At 46.3% G+C, this 14562-nt stretch overlaps 1 protein-coding gene across 2 annotated transcripts in view; it reads right to left on the bottom strand.

Moving 5' to 3' along the window:
• Window positions 1-3005: 3005 nt before the first annotated feature.
• The window catches only part of LOC102107509 (N-deacetylase and N-sulfotransferase 4), a 54156-nt gene continuing 42599 nt past the window's right edge, over window positions 3006-14562 (bottom strand). Inside the window, exons 6-14 of one of the 2 annotated variants that reach the window (XR_015772656.1) lie at window positions 14044-14226; window positions 13045-13141; window positions 12822-12945; window positions 11780-11954; window positions 10630-10800; window positions 9197-9306; window positions 6252-6354; window positions 5501-6003; window positions 3006-3287 (exon numbers count right to left, since the gene is read on the bottom strand). Coding sequence is in view for 1 of the 2 variants with exons in the window: in XM_005532149.2 (XP_005532206.1) it covers window positions 5884-6003; window positions 6252-6354; window positions 9197-9306; window positions 10630-10800; window positions 11780-11954; window positions 12822-12945; window positions 13045-13141; window positions 14044-14226 (1083 nt within the window). In the remaining variant the exon portion in view is untranslated. Of the gene's footprint in view, window positions 3288-5494; window positions 6004-6251; window positions 6355-9196; window positions 9307-10629; window positions 10801-11779; window positions 11955-12821; window positions 12946-13044; window positions 13142-14043; window positions 14227-14562 lie in introns of those variants that run through there. The other variant, XM_005532149.2, reaches the window with a different exon arrangement.

The following is a 14562-nucleotide window of genomic DNA, read 5'->3' as shown; positions in this document are numbered from 1 at the left end:
AGAAGTTTGAAAATAAAATATAACCTGGCACAAGCATATAGTGAAAATTCGTTAACAGACTGGGAAGAAGATGAATGTGAGTAAAAAAAAAAATTATAGTCCTCCCCTGCAGAATTGGATGAAATAACACGAATTTTTAATGTAATGAATTATTAGGCGGGGGACTGTGAGAAATGAACTTGTAAAAATTCGTAAAAATCTAAATAAATGTATATAACAATACTATAAAATATAAAGTACAGTATGACACACAAAGCCCTTCCCAGATCTAGCCACGAATTCCCACTCAAAGGATAACGATCCTAGCCGGCGCCCATCAACAAAAGAATAGACAGGACGCGGCCCATCAAGCTGACAGGAAAAAAAAAAAAAAACTCCTCAAACTGACAAGGACAGGCTCGGTGACCATCAACGGGGAAGAATAGGCAGGACACGAAACATCAAGCCAAAAACGGAGAAGCACCGACGAGATATTCATCACCGGACCCGAACACCTCGCCTTGCGGGCTACCGTTGGGGGTAGCCATCAAGTAAACAAAAGGAAAAATCCAAACCGAAATATTCATCGGCTCCAACCCGGATCCAGCCATCCCATCCGGATGGCCTGAACCACAAGAGCCACTCAGAATTTTTTTACATATGAGGAGACTCGGGCCCGGCGTCCGTTCGACTCTATTCTCCAAATGCCAGGAAATCAATTCATACGACAATCAAGGACTGTTGATGAATGGTGCCTGCCTGGAATTTGGCCTCAAGGCTAAAAATCCCAATAAAAACCCCGGACAGTTTACCCTCCTTCGTGGATTTGGGAACACCTATACCTTTGGGTATAGACCCCTGTCCACCCAGCGCTGCGCTGTTTATTTTATTGTGGTTTTCCCTCATTGTTTATTTTTTTATAGAAATTGTTTTATAATAAATTGTTTTTATTTAACCCAAATCTGCCTTTGCATTTATAACAGTGGGTTTATTCTCTCCTTCAGCAGAATATTTAATTGTCACCGATGCTGATGGGAATTGCATGCCTTTGGAGGGTGTGCAGATTTAATATGGAGATCATTCCCCTGCCAAGGCAAACAGGTTGAAAGATACACACAGAGAATTAAAGACAAACTGTAAATAAATATCTGCCTCAGAGCAAGTTCTGTAAAAACAGAGCATCCAGCTCTTCCTTGCAGCTCAGCTCCTCCTCTGAAGGGAAGCGGAATTACCCGACAGGGGATGTGTGTTACAGATAAGTTCTGCAAGACAGCAGAAGATCCACCAGACTCAGAGAGGCAGCAAGCACAAAGTCAACTGAATGGCTTGCAATTATCTCCCAAATTATAAACCACACTTTCCAAGCCCCACAGCGTTTTATGGAATCGTAGCTTGGATTGAGAAATCCCACCCCACCCCACCTGACCTTCCTCTGGCCAAGAGAACCTCTGAGAAGAGCCTGGGCTGACTCTGTAACCACCAGCCCATAAAGCCAGCTGACCCTCTGCAACAGAGACAGATTTGGGTGTTAATGTGTCACATTCCCAAAGAAATTCCCAAAGAAAACTGGCCTGGGTGCGCTTAGAGGGAGCTGCAGCAGAACAAACGGCTTCACAAGCCCAAAGTGACGGATACGGGTTTATTGAGAGGTTTTAAATGTTTTTCTCCCCACCCAGCAGCTGCAGCTGAGTGAAATGCAAATATCAATCTGGTTTCCTGGGAAGTCTTTAATTCCCCATGAGTGGAAATAGGAGTATAAATTATATGCAGAATTAATTTCTGCCATTCTATAAATCAGTTTCTGACTGGGATTTGGATATTTACAGGCCTGACAAGGAGCCGAGCCTCTCTCCCAGAGCCCACACAGAAAAAACTCCTTCCACAAACTCATCACCTCACAAGTTTGATCGGTGTTTCCAGGTTCCAGGGCGGGGAATAGTCTGATTGATGAATTTTGTGGAAGTAGTAAATTTTTGGAAGAATTCTGCTATTGTTTTATTAAATTAGGCTGGAGCAGGAAACTTGCCTGGGTGTGGAAAGCCTGATGGAAGGCCAGTTGACTTTTAGGGCCTACAAAACAGACTAAGACTCCTAAAATACTTTGGAAATTTTACCTACCTTTCAAATTTTTTTCTATAAGCACCAGGCAGACCTGGAAGAAAAAGCCAAAACTTGTGGTGAGATATCTGTAATGTCATTTCTGCTTTGCTCAATGATAGAAGCTCTCAGGAGGTGGAATTTGCTCTTCTGGAAGGTTCGTAGAAAGGATCCTTGGCTCTGGTATGACTTACCCTTATTCTGACACGGATCGGTAAAACAAATGAATATTTTATAATAAAAAAAGTAGAAGCATTATGAGATTGTAGGGAGGGGAAAAAAAAAAAAATCTGTCTTGTACTTTTGAGTGCACAGTTTGAGGAACTTGCAATAGCTGGAATCAGGGCCTTTTAGGATTCCTCAAACGGAGCAAAAGGAAATAATTTTTAACTGGGGCAAGAGTTTGCTTGTGGCTGCAGCATCTCCCGTGGGGTGCAGGCCCAGAAATGTGTGTAACAAATACTGAAGGGTCAGACTTGCCTGGGTCCACGTGCCCTGCCTGGGAGGAAGAGGAGGAGGAGGAGGTCAGTGGCACTGCCAGGAATTCCCACATTTTTGGGGCTGCTGGCTGAGGGCGGATGGAAGCCTTGGGGAGAGGCTGAGACAGGAGGAGCTGGGAAGGTGCACGATTTGAAATAGATGGCAGAGGCTGTTGGAGAGTAGATTTTGGCTCAGGAGATGGGAAAGAGGGTTTAAGGAAAGAAGCCAAGCTCTCTCTGTAATACACCATCAGAAGTGTTTATTCTGCGGCAGTGAGAAGAACCGATAATCAGGTGTGTGCACATCAATTATTTAAAACAATTCCAGCAAATACAGCCCTTGACCCCCCCTCACCCCCCACCCCCCCAACAAAAATACTTTGAGTGATCAAAATTTTGATTCCTTCTGCTTCAACACCAAGTATTTGTTCAACTGGATTTGCTGTCGTCACGTAGGAGGGGAAAGAAAAATTAAAAAACAAAAGAGCTTGGGCAAGACAGTGAAGATTTTTTGCTCAGCTCTATCAACAGGATGTCCTTTTGTTCTGAAATACTACAGGAATCACAGTAAGTCTTATAAAAGTTATCCAGTCACTGGAGCACTGAACACTTCAGAATCTGTTTCTTGCAAATCCTTACTTCTTTTTTGGCAGCTTTTCTAGTTAGGAGAGTGATGGAGAAATCGAGTCCGTGGGCAGGTCCACACCTTTGCAGTCACACTAAAAGGATGAACTGGAAGCACAAGAAGAGAAATAAAGACAGTGTAAGAAATGTTGTCTGAAAGAGAAATTCCTGTCCCATGAACACAGAGTTATTTAAAAGAAACCCCAAACTTAGCCTTATTTAAGCACAATAAAATCAGCCATGTGGCTGCTGCTGATCTATGTAACTCAGATGCCTCGCACTCATAGTCCTGTTAGAAACATCCATTTTAAGCCCATTATAAACATAATTAGTTTCTGATGGGAACTGAGCGAGTGGTTGATATCTCCCCACTCCCTGGGGTGGCCCAGCAGAGGGGAAATGAGCTCCCCACACCCCATTTGATCCCTTTGCTCAAAATGGGGAGGGAAAGGAGATGGGGAGGAAGGAAGAGGAGAAAACGCTCAGCTCCTGCTTTTGTATTCAGGACACATCCCCACTGCCTTATTATCACATCAGAGAGTCTGGACCCATCAGTACTTTCATTACACAACCATTTCCTCCCCCAAGAATTTCTAATTCCGCCATTTTAATTTGTTTGGGGGACACTCGGCAGCCTGCTCCCCTATCAGAGAGGAAATTTGGTTTATTAGGCAACATCTCGGAGCAGTTAATCCCACGACTTTATTTTAGACCTTGAGAGGTCAATGCATAATTTAGAGGGGTTTGGATTCCGTTCTGATTGCTTCTCGCTCAAAGCCAACCTCAATTATGCGAGCTCGGCTTTGCGAGGGCCAAAGCCTCGCTTTAATCGTCAAATCTGCTGCCACGGACCCTGACTCCTGGGTCTGGCCTGCAGGGTGGCATCCTCGGTGTGCCCAGGCTCCTGGAATCCTCATTTCCAGGGGAATGGGAGCAAACTGCAGCTGCAGCCCCCTTGCAGCGGTTAAACTCCCCCTGAATTACAGCCTGCGGCACGTGAAGGACGGGAATCCTGTGGCTCACAAACAGGAAGGAAGGAGCAGCAGGATCTTTCCCAGCCACAGCCCTCCTGCCACGAATAATTGTTTCATTTTTGCTGCCTTTGTTTTGCTGGCCTGTAAGAATCCCAACAATTATGTGGTTAGGGACATAAAAAGGCATAAAAGCCAAGGAGATCGTTTCCAGACAGTTCACAAAGGCTCCTCTGTCACACGGTGGCCCAGAGAAATTCTCTGCTGATGGGTCCTGTTACAAGTGGAGGGAATGAAACTTGGAAATACTGTTATTTCATCTTTGTGACACATAAAGAAGTCAATTCAAATGTCAGTTTGCAACAGAACACGAGATCTCGCTGAAATGCGAGGCCCATTCAAACTTAAAAAATAACAGCGAGCTATAAAAATATCCCGTGTATTTTCAGGACATGGTGCCATTACAGAGCTGAGAGTTGGAGAGACAGACTTCTTTCTAAATAAAAAGCTAAGAACAAGAAAAAAAATTCTGGATTCTCTAGTGTTTGCCTCATTTCCTTGAAAAGCTCCTGAAACCAACTTCGTGTTTATTTAGCTTTTAATCACAAGTTAGTCAGTCCTCTTTTAATTGAAGCTGAGCCAACTTTAATGCATTTTAACAGCTATAATTCTATCAAATGGTCCACTTGGATACTCTTTTCTGACCAAGCCTCACTTATCCAAAGATCTCATCACTCCAGTCATCTGTGATGTTATCAGTGCTCTAAGATAAGGGAGTGTGAGTTTGTTGGTTGCATAAAAATAGGTATATTTACCCCTTCCAGGTTTGAGGAATGACCCCCAGACAGGACAAGTAAGGAGTTTCTGCTCAGCCTTGCTGACCTTGCCCCTACAGCTCTGTGAACCAAACACAGTTCCTGCCATGTTTGTGGTAAACCTCCCTTTCATTTCCCTGTGGGCACAGAAAGCAGATGTTTACGTGTGTGGCTGATCTGTACTGGGTAGATATTCAGATATGTAGATAAAAATATATGTCACACACGTATATGTGGCATGCAACGGCTGTGTTTGTCCTTTCAACTCCATGAAAGTCTACAGAAGGAGTTTGTGCTTCAGCAGGCTGGAGTTTGTGTCCAAAACATTAAAAAAAGGCCCAAAAAAAGTGATTTTTCTGCAACAGCTTGGCAGGCTCAGACCCTAAATGACTCACCCAGTGTCTGAAGGCTTCAGAGCTCTGCAGACAGAAGCAAAGCCGTCAATATCAGGCGAGCACACTGCTCACGTGGCCTGCTTGGAATTTAACGGGAAAATCTGAAAACAAATGTGGCAAGAGCCCAGCGGATGACCAACCTCCCAGTCCGGCGAGAGACGTTCCCATCCTTTGCCCGTGTCCTGACAGACTGCAACTTGTCAATCCGAGCTCCATCCGTCCTACACGCGGTTTCTGTGAAGGGAGGAACGAGGCCACGCGCGGATCCCGCTCCGGATCCCGCGTAGCGCCCTGGGCTTTCCTGGGAGCTGACAAAAGGGGTCGATGCTACTCCGCTGGCAGCACGTGCATAGGAACAGTTATCGGGTTCGGGTTTGGGGCTCTTTTATTCATTCTCTTATGGTTTCTTGGGTTTGTTTGTTTTTATTTTTGCTGGGAAGAGCGGTGTCCGTGAGGTCCTGTCCTGATGATGCCGAGTGAGCCGGAGGGGGCAGGAATGGGCCTGGCCGGGTCCCCGCCGGTGCTACCTGACCTTCTGCAGCTCCTGCCGCAGCCAGGAGGGCAGCGGCTGCCCCAGCCTGTGCAGCAGCTTGGACAGCTCCACGTTGTGCTCGCGGTAGTAACTGGACAGAAACGCTCGGGACTGGGAGGAGGGAAAAGCAAAGCAAGGTCAGGTTAAAGGAAACCGCAGGTGCTCTGCTCCCCCTCTCACGGTGGGCACTCGGGGCTCTCTCTTTCAAAGCTCGAGTTTCTGGTTTTTAAAAAACTTCAATCCAGTGAAAATATGACAAATTTAAAAAAAAATGGGGAAAGAAAAAGAGAAAGAAAACCGGTGTGTTTCTTTGGGGTCAATATTAAAACTGCTCCCGTAAATTTTTGAGAAGCCCTTACCTCTTGGTCCATTGGTGGGTATTTCCGACCTTTGCTTTTCCCCAGGCACTTTGTTTTCCCTCCTTCCAATAATTGGCACCAGAAACCTTTCTGAGGGTCAAACCTGTAGAGGATCATATCTTTTAAACAGACCTTGCTACAGAAACATCTCCTGGCTACTGAGACATCAGTGTTAGCCCACAGTTACTGCTGCACACATCTCTCTCTAGATGACTGGAATTGAGAGCACAGAGTGGGAAACAGCTTCCCTCTCCCGTGGAAACTCTGGGGATTCATTTTTTTCCCACAGATCTGCCTTGGATGTGCCTAAAGGCAGGGAGTCTTTGTGCTCTAGCTGCACTGGGTAGTTTTTGTTCTGCTTGTGCAGCACACAGGGTGATCTGCAGGTGTCCTAGGGAAGCTCTGGTTGGGTGCTGATGATTTAACCCGCCTGAAAAGTTGGCTGCTCCCTTATCGCTGCATCTAAATACCATTTTCGTTCCTAAGATGGCATTGTAGCATCAACACTGTCTCAGCAGCCTTATCTGAAACATGCAATTTGATTGTGATGTCTGAAATGCAGAGATAGAAGAGGTTTAGATTAAGGCTTGCAAACACGCACTCGCTGAGGAACGAACAGCACGTGGCGCTAAGTTTGGGATTTATTGCTGTGGGACTTGCAGCAGGCATAAAACATCCAAAGGCTGCTACATTCCTGCTACTCAGCAGATGTTTGAGAAGGATGAAGGGTAATTGGCCAGGACACAGAGTTAATTAGTTACACAGCACCTTTCTGCCCCTGCTCCGTCCGTACGACACGGACGCGCCTGCAGTTCGCTGCTGTGCAGAAGCGAGCGGATTTCAGGAGAAGGGTGAGCCTTTTTCACGGGTTTTTTCTTGCCCAGCTTATTAATGCAGGCCTGACCTTTGTTTCCTAAATTGTCTCTGTAGCTGTACCAATTAAAAACAAATAAATCATTGATTAAGTGGGTATATTGATGATGGATTCGTTTCTGCTTTGGCCTTCCCCATCTGCTCCTCGCATGGTGAAGTGCTTTAGCTGCCTTGCATTAATTTCCCAGGAGGAGCAGCAAAATATCGCGTGCTGGGTAAGAGGGAAACTGCAAAACTATGCCCCAAACAATATTCCTGCCTCAGAAGGAGCTTTTTTGAATATTGTGGAAAGGATGTGCACATTTGGGAAGAGGAAAAGAGGGTGAGACAGTTCGGGCTGATTTCAACCCTCTGCGTTCAGGAATCACAGAACTCTCAGGGCTTCTGTAAACGTAATTGGGCAGAGTGGAAGTATTTATTTAAAAATAGTGATAGCCCTAAGGCTAAAGCTACAGGGGAGCATTTTAGAGCTGTCAGCAGAAATCTTCGGAGGCCTGGTTCTCTTCCCTTCTCTGCAGAGGAAGCCTGGGGGAGAGGCAGGGTTTTGGGAAGGCAGTACCTGCTGCCAGAGGCAGGGAATGCCTGCGAGGGCAGAGCCAAGAATTGCCACCACGAGGATCTTTCTCTCATTCTCTGACAGAATGTAGCAGCCCTCCTAGGGAGAATATTTTCCTAAGCACATTCTGCTTACCTTGTGTTTTCCCCGAGCCCTGCCTCTGTGTCCCCTCCGCTCCCCTCCCATGGCTCTGGATAGTGCCTGCCTTCTGCCTGGCTTGACTTTACTCTCCTGCAAGACTTTCACATAATTACTCAGGGTGATGGACTTGCAGCTCAGTGCTGTTCACAGGACTGGCTCCTCAGGCTGCTTCCTGACACCTTTAAAAATGTGTGGTGTGCAGTTGTCAGGCAGTAATGACCAGGAACAATCCTAGGCAATCTTTTCCCCTTTGACAAGCCCCACCAGAAAGCAGCTACATACTTTACTGTATTTTGCCCTTCCATCCCAAATCTGTGCAGAACTGCGTGCTTCCACAGCACATTTGCATTCTTGATGCCTCTAAACAAGGAGTGCATAATTTTATGGATCTGTTTACAATCCATTTTTCCTGTCCAAACCAGTACGAGAGGCCAAATTTCTTCGAGCTGTGCGACTCCACTGACTTTAATTTCATTCCAGAAAGGAAGATATATGTCTGTGGGCGTGGATTTTAAGAACCCAGCAGAAGGCACTGCAGATGTGCAGTTGTGAGTTGTTCAAACATCAATAGCTCAGCTCTGTGATCAGACTCCTCCTCCCCTCCATCCGCTTTGGAAGCCAGCGACTTAAAAGATTGAGTTCTGAAATCCAAAATTCTTCCTCTAGAAAAAGGTTTTGGCAGAGCAACTTTCTTAAGCACTGATGTCTTGCTTTGAACCTATGATATCAATAAGCTGAACCCTGCCAGGAGAGGAACCATTAAATGGTAATTGTGAGCAGAGAGGAGCAGTGTGGGGCAGCCACAAAGTCCGTGGCTGTGTTTCCCTCAGCACCAGCCTGCAGGGAAGGTGAAGCAGAGGCTTTTCTGCTTCCCACTCCATGTGCTGGCTCGTGCTCTCTGCTTGCACAGGGACTTGGATAAGCCTCCACTGCAGTGCCAGGCTTCCCAGATATCCCAGGGCTTGGGCTGTAAGGAGATGATGCTCCTCACACAGAGGCTCAGGGCAAAAGCTCCTTACAGTTTTCTGCTGGACTAAGAGGGGAGAGGGGAATTCAGCCCAATCTCTGCAGGAGTGTCAGGTGTCAGCCCTACATGGAAATCCAGACAGGAAAATGGGATTGGAGAATGAGTGGTTCTAACTCAACCTCTGCCATCAGGCTCCTACAGGGATGATAAAGACACTTAAGCCAAACTTTCCACACCTGACACTCCAGGCTTCAGCTCCTGGAGACTGACGGAAGGGAACTCCACGCTTTTCAAAGTAATGGTTGTCCTGATGTGTTGTCTGTTTGTAATTAATAATCAAGGGATCCTGGTGGGAGGGGGATGTACCCTGGGATCCCACAGGGCAGGTGAAAAAAGGAATACACTCACGTTAGGGCTTCAGAGTAATTGTAATGAGGAGAGACTCCCAGAAACTTCTGCACTTCATCCATCACCGTAGCAGGGTCACTTCTCAGCTGCTGTCCATCAATAATGAGCAACTGCAGGGGTAAACATGGCACTTATTTGGAAACAGGACTAAGGTAAACAAAATAATGGCATTATTTCTGTGACAGCCTGGGTTTAAATTAGCACCTGACTTTGTACAGTGGTTAAAAACATTCATATGGATGAACTCCTTTTTTTAGGTTTACTTTTTGCTTCATAGAGTTGTATTTGCATAGGTGGGCACCTTGCAACTCTGTGTGTGCACCTTGTTCTAATGCAGGAGTTAAACCTCTCAAGCCAAACCTGAGTCTCAGAGAATTCTGACAAGAAGAGATAAGGAATGGATGTCAAATATTGTTGAGTTTTATAAGGTGTCTGTGGGCAATCTTGAGGAGAGAAGGCAGCAGCTCCAGGTGAGGGCAGAGGTAGAACAGGGCATGGGATGCTCATCACCCTTTGCATGCTCAGAGTTTACCAGGACATCCCCATCTCCTCCGGAGGAATAAATTGGGGTGAGGTGGGCGAGGAGGTGACAAGCAAGGCCTGTTTGCTCCCAGCGCAATACTGCCCTTGCTACCAGCTCAGCAGCTCCAGGCAGGACTCCCTTCCCATTTATGAAAGAGTAGAAAGGCCAGAAATGAAAGAAAGAAGTAAATGACTATCTGAGATTTTCTCCCTTCTCCTGGAAATGGGATTGACCTGCTTCTCCTCTCTGTAGTACAGCTGAGACTGTATGAAAAGAAAAGTGAGGATTGCAAGAAGGCAGAGCATCTAGTTCTTTTTGCTGTGGGTTTTTCCCACAGGTCCCCGACAAAGTAGGCGACACTCAGCTCCTTTCAGAAAAATTCTGCCTCACCCAGAGCAGTCTCTGGGGATCCTTGTTCATTTGTTCCTCGTGAAACAGCCTTTCACAGCTTTGTCTACTGATATGTGGCCATGTCCTTGGATAAAGAGTGCCCGTGCATGTACTTTGTAGTACTGAAATGTTTGCTTTAGGTTATTTTCTTATTACGACTTCAGCAACGGAGATATTCTTTAGATCTATGCCTTTAGGTGAATTTGTCATGGCAAAGGTTATAAAAGACAATTTGATAGAATAGCTGAAGGAAGAGGGGGAAAAAGGAGGAATCTATGCTCCAGCCGGAGAAGGGCCAATTCCATAGCAGGACCCAATAAATGTGAAGCTTTCTGTGACAGGGACTGAGTGGGAAGCAGGATGGAATCCCTTTTTAGAAAAATCCCTGGCATTTTCTAAGCGAATTTTCCAGACCTTCCCACAACATCTCATGCTGCAGCTGCAGCTTTCTGGGCCAGCAGGAGCCTAGGGGACTCCTTTGGGGCTTGCCAAGGCTCAGGGAGCTGAGCCTGGCCCTTACCTGGGAGGCAGGGAAGTGCGAGAGCCACCTCTGGATGTGCAGCGCGTACCAGCCCGGCGTCAGGCAGCGCTTCTGCAGCGCCCGGATCTCCGGCGCTGCCCAGGGGCTGCAGGTGATCACTTGGTAAAAGTTGAATTTCAGGGCAGCGGGGTCCTCGTGGGAGCGCTGGTGCTGGTGGGAGATATCGAAACACGTTTCACCGGGATGCTGCGGATGGAGCCCGGAATCCTGCAGGAGCTGCCAGGAGGGCTGTGCTGGCAGCCCTCGGCTCCCGCTCAGCGCCAGCTCTGTCGGGCAGGAGAGGGATGGGGGCCAAGGAAGCAAGGTGGGGACAGCACTCCCTCAAGGCTCCCCTGGGGCGTGAGGAGTCACTCTTGTGCTACTTTGCCTTGGCAGCTGTAAAGGTGTCAATGAGATATTACACAGGCCCCTGGCCGTGCTTTATCCCTTGGAGAACTTCCTGGCAGTATCCGAAATGATGTGTTTCCTGCTTATTCCAGCATTATTAATCTGAGTCTATTTTAACACTGCATTTAGTGTTTCCTTTATGTGCATGCCTACACCATATTTCACGAGCATGCCTATACATTTCGCTAAAAACAGAATTTTTAAATGGTGCAGATTTTGTTATGGAAGGGCGTGGGCTCGGTAAAAAACAAGGGAGAGCATCCTGGAGTTTCCTGGGGAAAACAACAGGCTCGGCTCGCTTTTGTTTCCAAGGAGAAAAAAAACCAAGCCACTGTCTCCAGACACAGCTCTTTTTAGCTCCTTGGAAACTTCAGGAGACACTGGGTCCATTTGTGCCCTGCTGAGCTGACGCTGGGGGAAGGGATGCGGGGCCAGATCCTCAGCAGGAAGAGCTCTGATTCCCTGGCTGGGCCCCTGCTCCTTTTCCCTGTGTATCTCCCTGCTCTCCCTCTCTGCCCTGTCAGCTGTAATTGAGATTAAACTGTTTGTTTCCAGCTGGTGGCAGCTTTGTGCTGGGAAATTTCATCATTTCTGACACCGGTGTCGCAGGTGCCAAGTGCAGAAGCTGGCATCCAGCATCCTCCTGCTTCCACACGGTGCCAGTGCTGTGCAACAACTCCTGCTCCTCACTCAAGGACACACTGGCTCCACCGTGCATTCCTTGGGGCAAAGAATCCCCTACCTGGTACCAGGAATAGGCGCGGTCGGACGGGTCGATGAGGATGGTGATGATCTTGGCCTTGGGGATGAGGGAAGCAGCTCTCTTGGGAGCTTCCTCAGAATGGAAATAGTTGGCACTTTTCTCAAAGAGGAGGTCGGTGGTGATGTTGGAAGGAGTGGGGAAGAAATCCATGTACCTGGGAGGGGAAGAGACTTGTTAGAATTAGCACAAAAGGGTCATGGCCCAGTGCTTCCCATTTCATGGGGGGTGAGAAGGTGAATTTTCAGACATAATTCTCAAGAAGCAAAATTGAATTTGTCAGCTCAGCCCAGATGGGAATAATGGGAATGCATCTTGGCTCTTAGGTGGCGCTGGTAATAGCTAAAGCTCTCATGAATTCTGGTAATTAGGTTTTTCCTGTGATGGATGGGATTTTTGCTAATAACTTCAGCAAAGGGATATCTTTCACCAGTTTGGAGTGAGTTCAGTTTTAGCTGCAGAAAAAAAATGGGAAAAGCTTCAAAATGTCAACATTTAATGTCAACATTTAAATGTCAAACTGTTTAATTTTAACATTGTTGAAGTACTTCATTTTCGAACTGACATATCTTTGCTTTTGGACGTTCTCGGAATGCAAGATTTGAATTTTGCCTTTGGACGGTCTCTTCCATTTAAAAATTGATTGGATGGATTCTCGTGAAGAGATAAATGGAACCTTACTTCATGAAAAGCCACTTTGGAAGGAACAGAGTGTAAGTCAGTGCAGCTACAGCCACATCAAGACAGAGATGTTATTCAGCGTGGAGACAGAACTCATGACAGAGCTGCCTCTTGCATTCGCTTGTGTGAAAACTCAGAAAAGTCTTACTGTAATACCTAAACAAAATTAGGGCCTTGATTAAATGTCCCATCATTACCAATTAGATTCTCTTTCTATCTGATAATTCCAAGCATAACAGATTCATCCAGTAATTACAGCGATGTCACACCCGCTCCTGGAATTGTTCCACTGTGGTTTTCCACGTACTGAGGATGAGCACCTCGTTTTTCTCATTCTTCTTACCAGTCAATTCCCTTGTGGTAGTTGTTGCCGTTGAAAAATTGAACTTCCTCAAAAGTTTTTGGACTGGGGAGATTGCTGATAATGGAAGGATGCATCAGAAGGAATAAATAAAGGGCTGTTGTTCCTATGCCAACAAAAAGAGATGCCATTAGGAAATATTAAAAAAAAAAGAGCTCCTTTGACTTTGTAGCAACTTTTTAAAAGCTCTCCTTGTGCTTCTTACCTGTCTTCTGGGGTCCTATCACCAGGAATTTGGGCAGGTGGTCGCAAGTTTTGTCTCTGGACCAAATATCCCTGTGTCGTTTATCATCGCACGGGTTCTGAAGGAGAAAAGGCAGTTGTGGACGTGGCACTGGGGGGGGGATCCAAAATCTTTGCAGGGTCTCAGTGTTATGCACTAATGCCAGAGCCCTACACTGAGTAACAAAATCCCTCTGTGAGCGTGTACAAGGGTTTGGAATGACTGAGAACTAGGTTCAGTCATTAGCAGAAAAAAAGAAGAAGGGGGAGGAAAAAGATTGAAACATTGATTTAATCACGTTTCCATTTGAGGTTAAAATGGAAACCTCTGAATAGCTTTGAGGCATTACTTTTTGAGCTGTCAGAATGGTTTCGCATGCATGGGGCTTAGTGCCAATTTTAATTTACGTGAGAATGCAAAAGGGAAGGACAAAATAGGGATGTGGGATATTATTCATCTCCTTATCTTTCTACTACCTGTGAATGCAAAATAAAAACCTGGGAACAAAAGGCCCTGCAGAAGAGGTTGGGACTGGCTGCCTCTTCAAAGCAGTTATCATACAGATGCTGCTTTTGCATAGTGTTGGCTGGTAGCAGAGCATACGCTTTGCTGGGGAATCAAATTAACAAAGTATGATGGAGAAAATCATTAACTGATGGGAATTGCTGTGGCCCAGTGGAAATATTATAGATTTATACTTCCTATGTGGCTGGGCCAAAAAAGAATAGGGGAAATTTTCTGCACCTTTTTGCCTATGAAAGCCCTAAATAACTGCCCAGGTTTCCTTGGTGCCACCCTGGATTTATGTCTGCCTGGCCAAAGGCACAAGGTGGCTCACGGTGCTCCGGTTCAGAGAAGAGGCAGGTGCGCGTAACCATTAAACTGCAGCGCTGGGATCACATTCCCATCCTTAAAAAAAGGCTTTTTAAAAGATGCTTGTTTGTGGATTGCAGCTGGAGGAGGAAGGGGAGGTGACTTTACCTGCCAGAGAGGGTCTGTCTGCTCGGGGAAGAGCTCGAAGTACTTCTGAGCCAGCTGCACGGGGGGCAACGTCTGCAGCTTGAGGTTTGTGGAGCTCTTGACAAAGCTGGCAAGGTTGGCAAAGGTGTACAGGCCCAGGCGGTCGTTCCCATAGTTGGACAGGTGGGTCATGAAAATGCTGATCTGGGGGACAAGAGGAGACTTTCAGGCAGGGCACACCAAGAAATCCAATATGCTGCCTCACCCCAGTGTTGCCTAGAATAGCATGGCTGTAAGGAGGGGAATGAATTCTGACACACAAACACTCCCAGGCTTTGTGAATGATGGTATCTCAGCTAAGTATCTCCGTCTTTTTTTTTCTCCTTAAAGCTGATATAACTTGTTTCTTTTTATCAGCCTTCATGTGGCCACTGCCTTGTAGATCTCATGATTTATTTCAGAAGGATAAAGAGAGTTTGTAAGAATAACGTGACAAATGTATTTCCCAGCATTTTCTTTCCAAGAGGTGATTAAACAGTT

This window comes from Pseudopodoces humilis, chromosome 6, assembly GCF_049639895.1.
Source record: "Pseudopodoces humilis isolate 2021_Gansu_Grassland_sample_001 chromosome 6, ASM4963989v1, whole genome shotgun sequence".
Classification (NCBI taxonomy): Eukaryota; Metazoa; Chordata; class Aves; order Passeriformes; family Paridae; genus Pseudopodoces; species Pseudopodoces humilis.
Note: the sequence above shows the minus strand (reverse complement) of the source record. Positions and strands in the feature narration are given on the sequence as shown.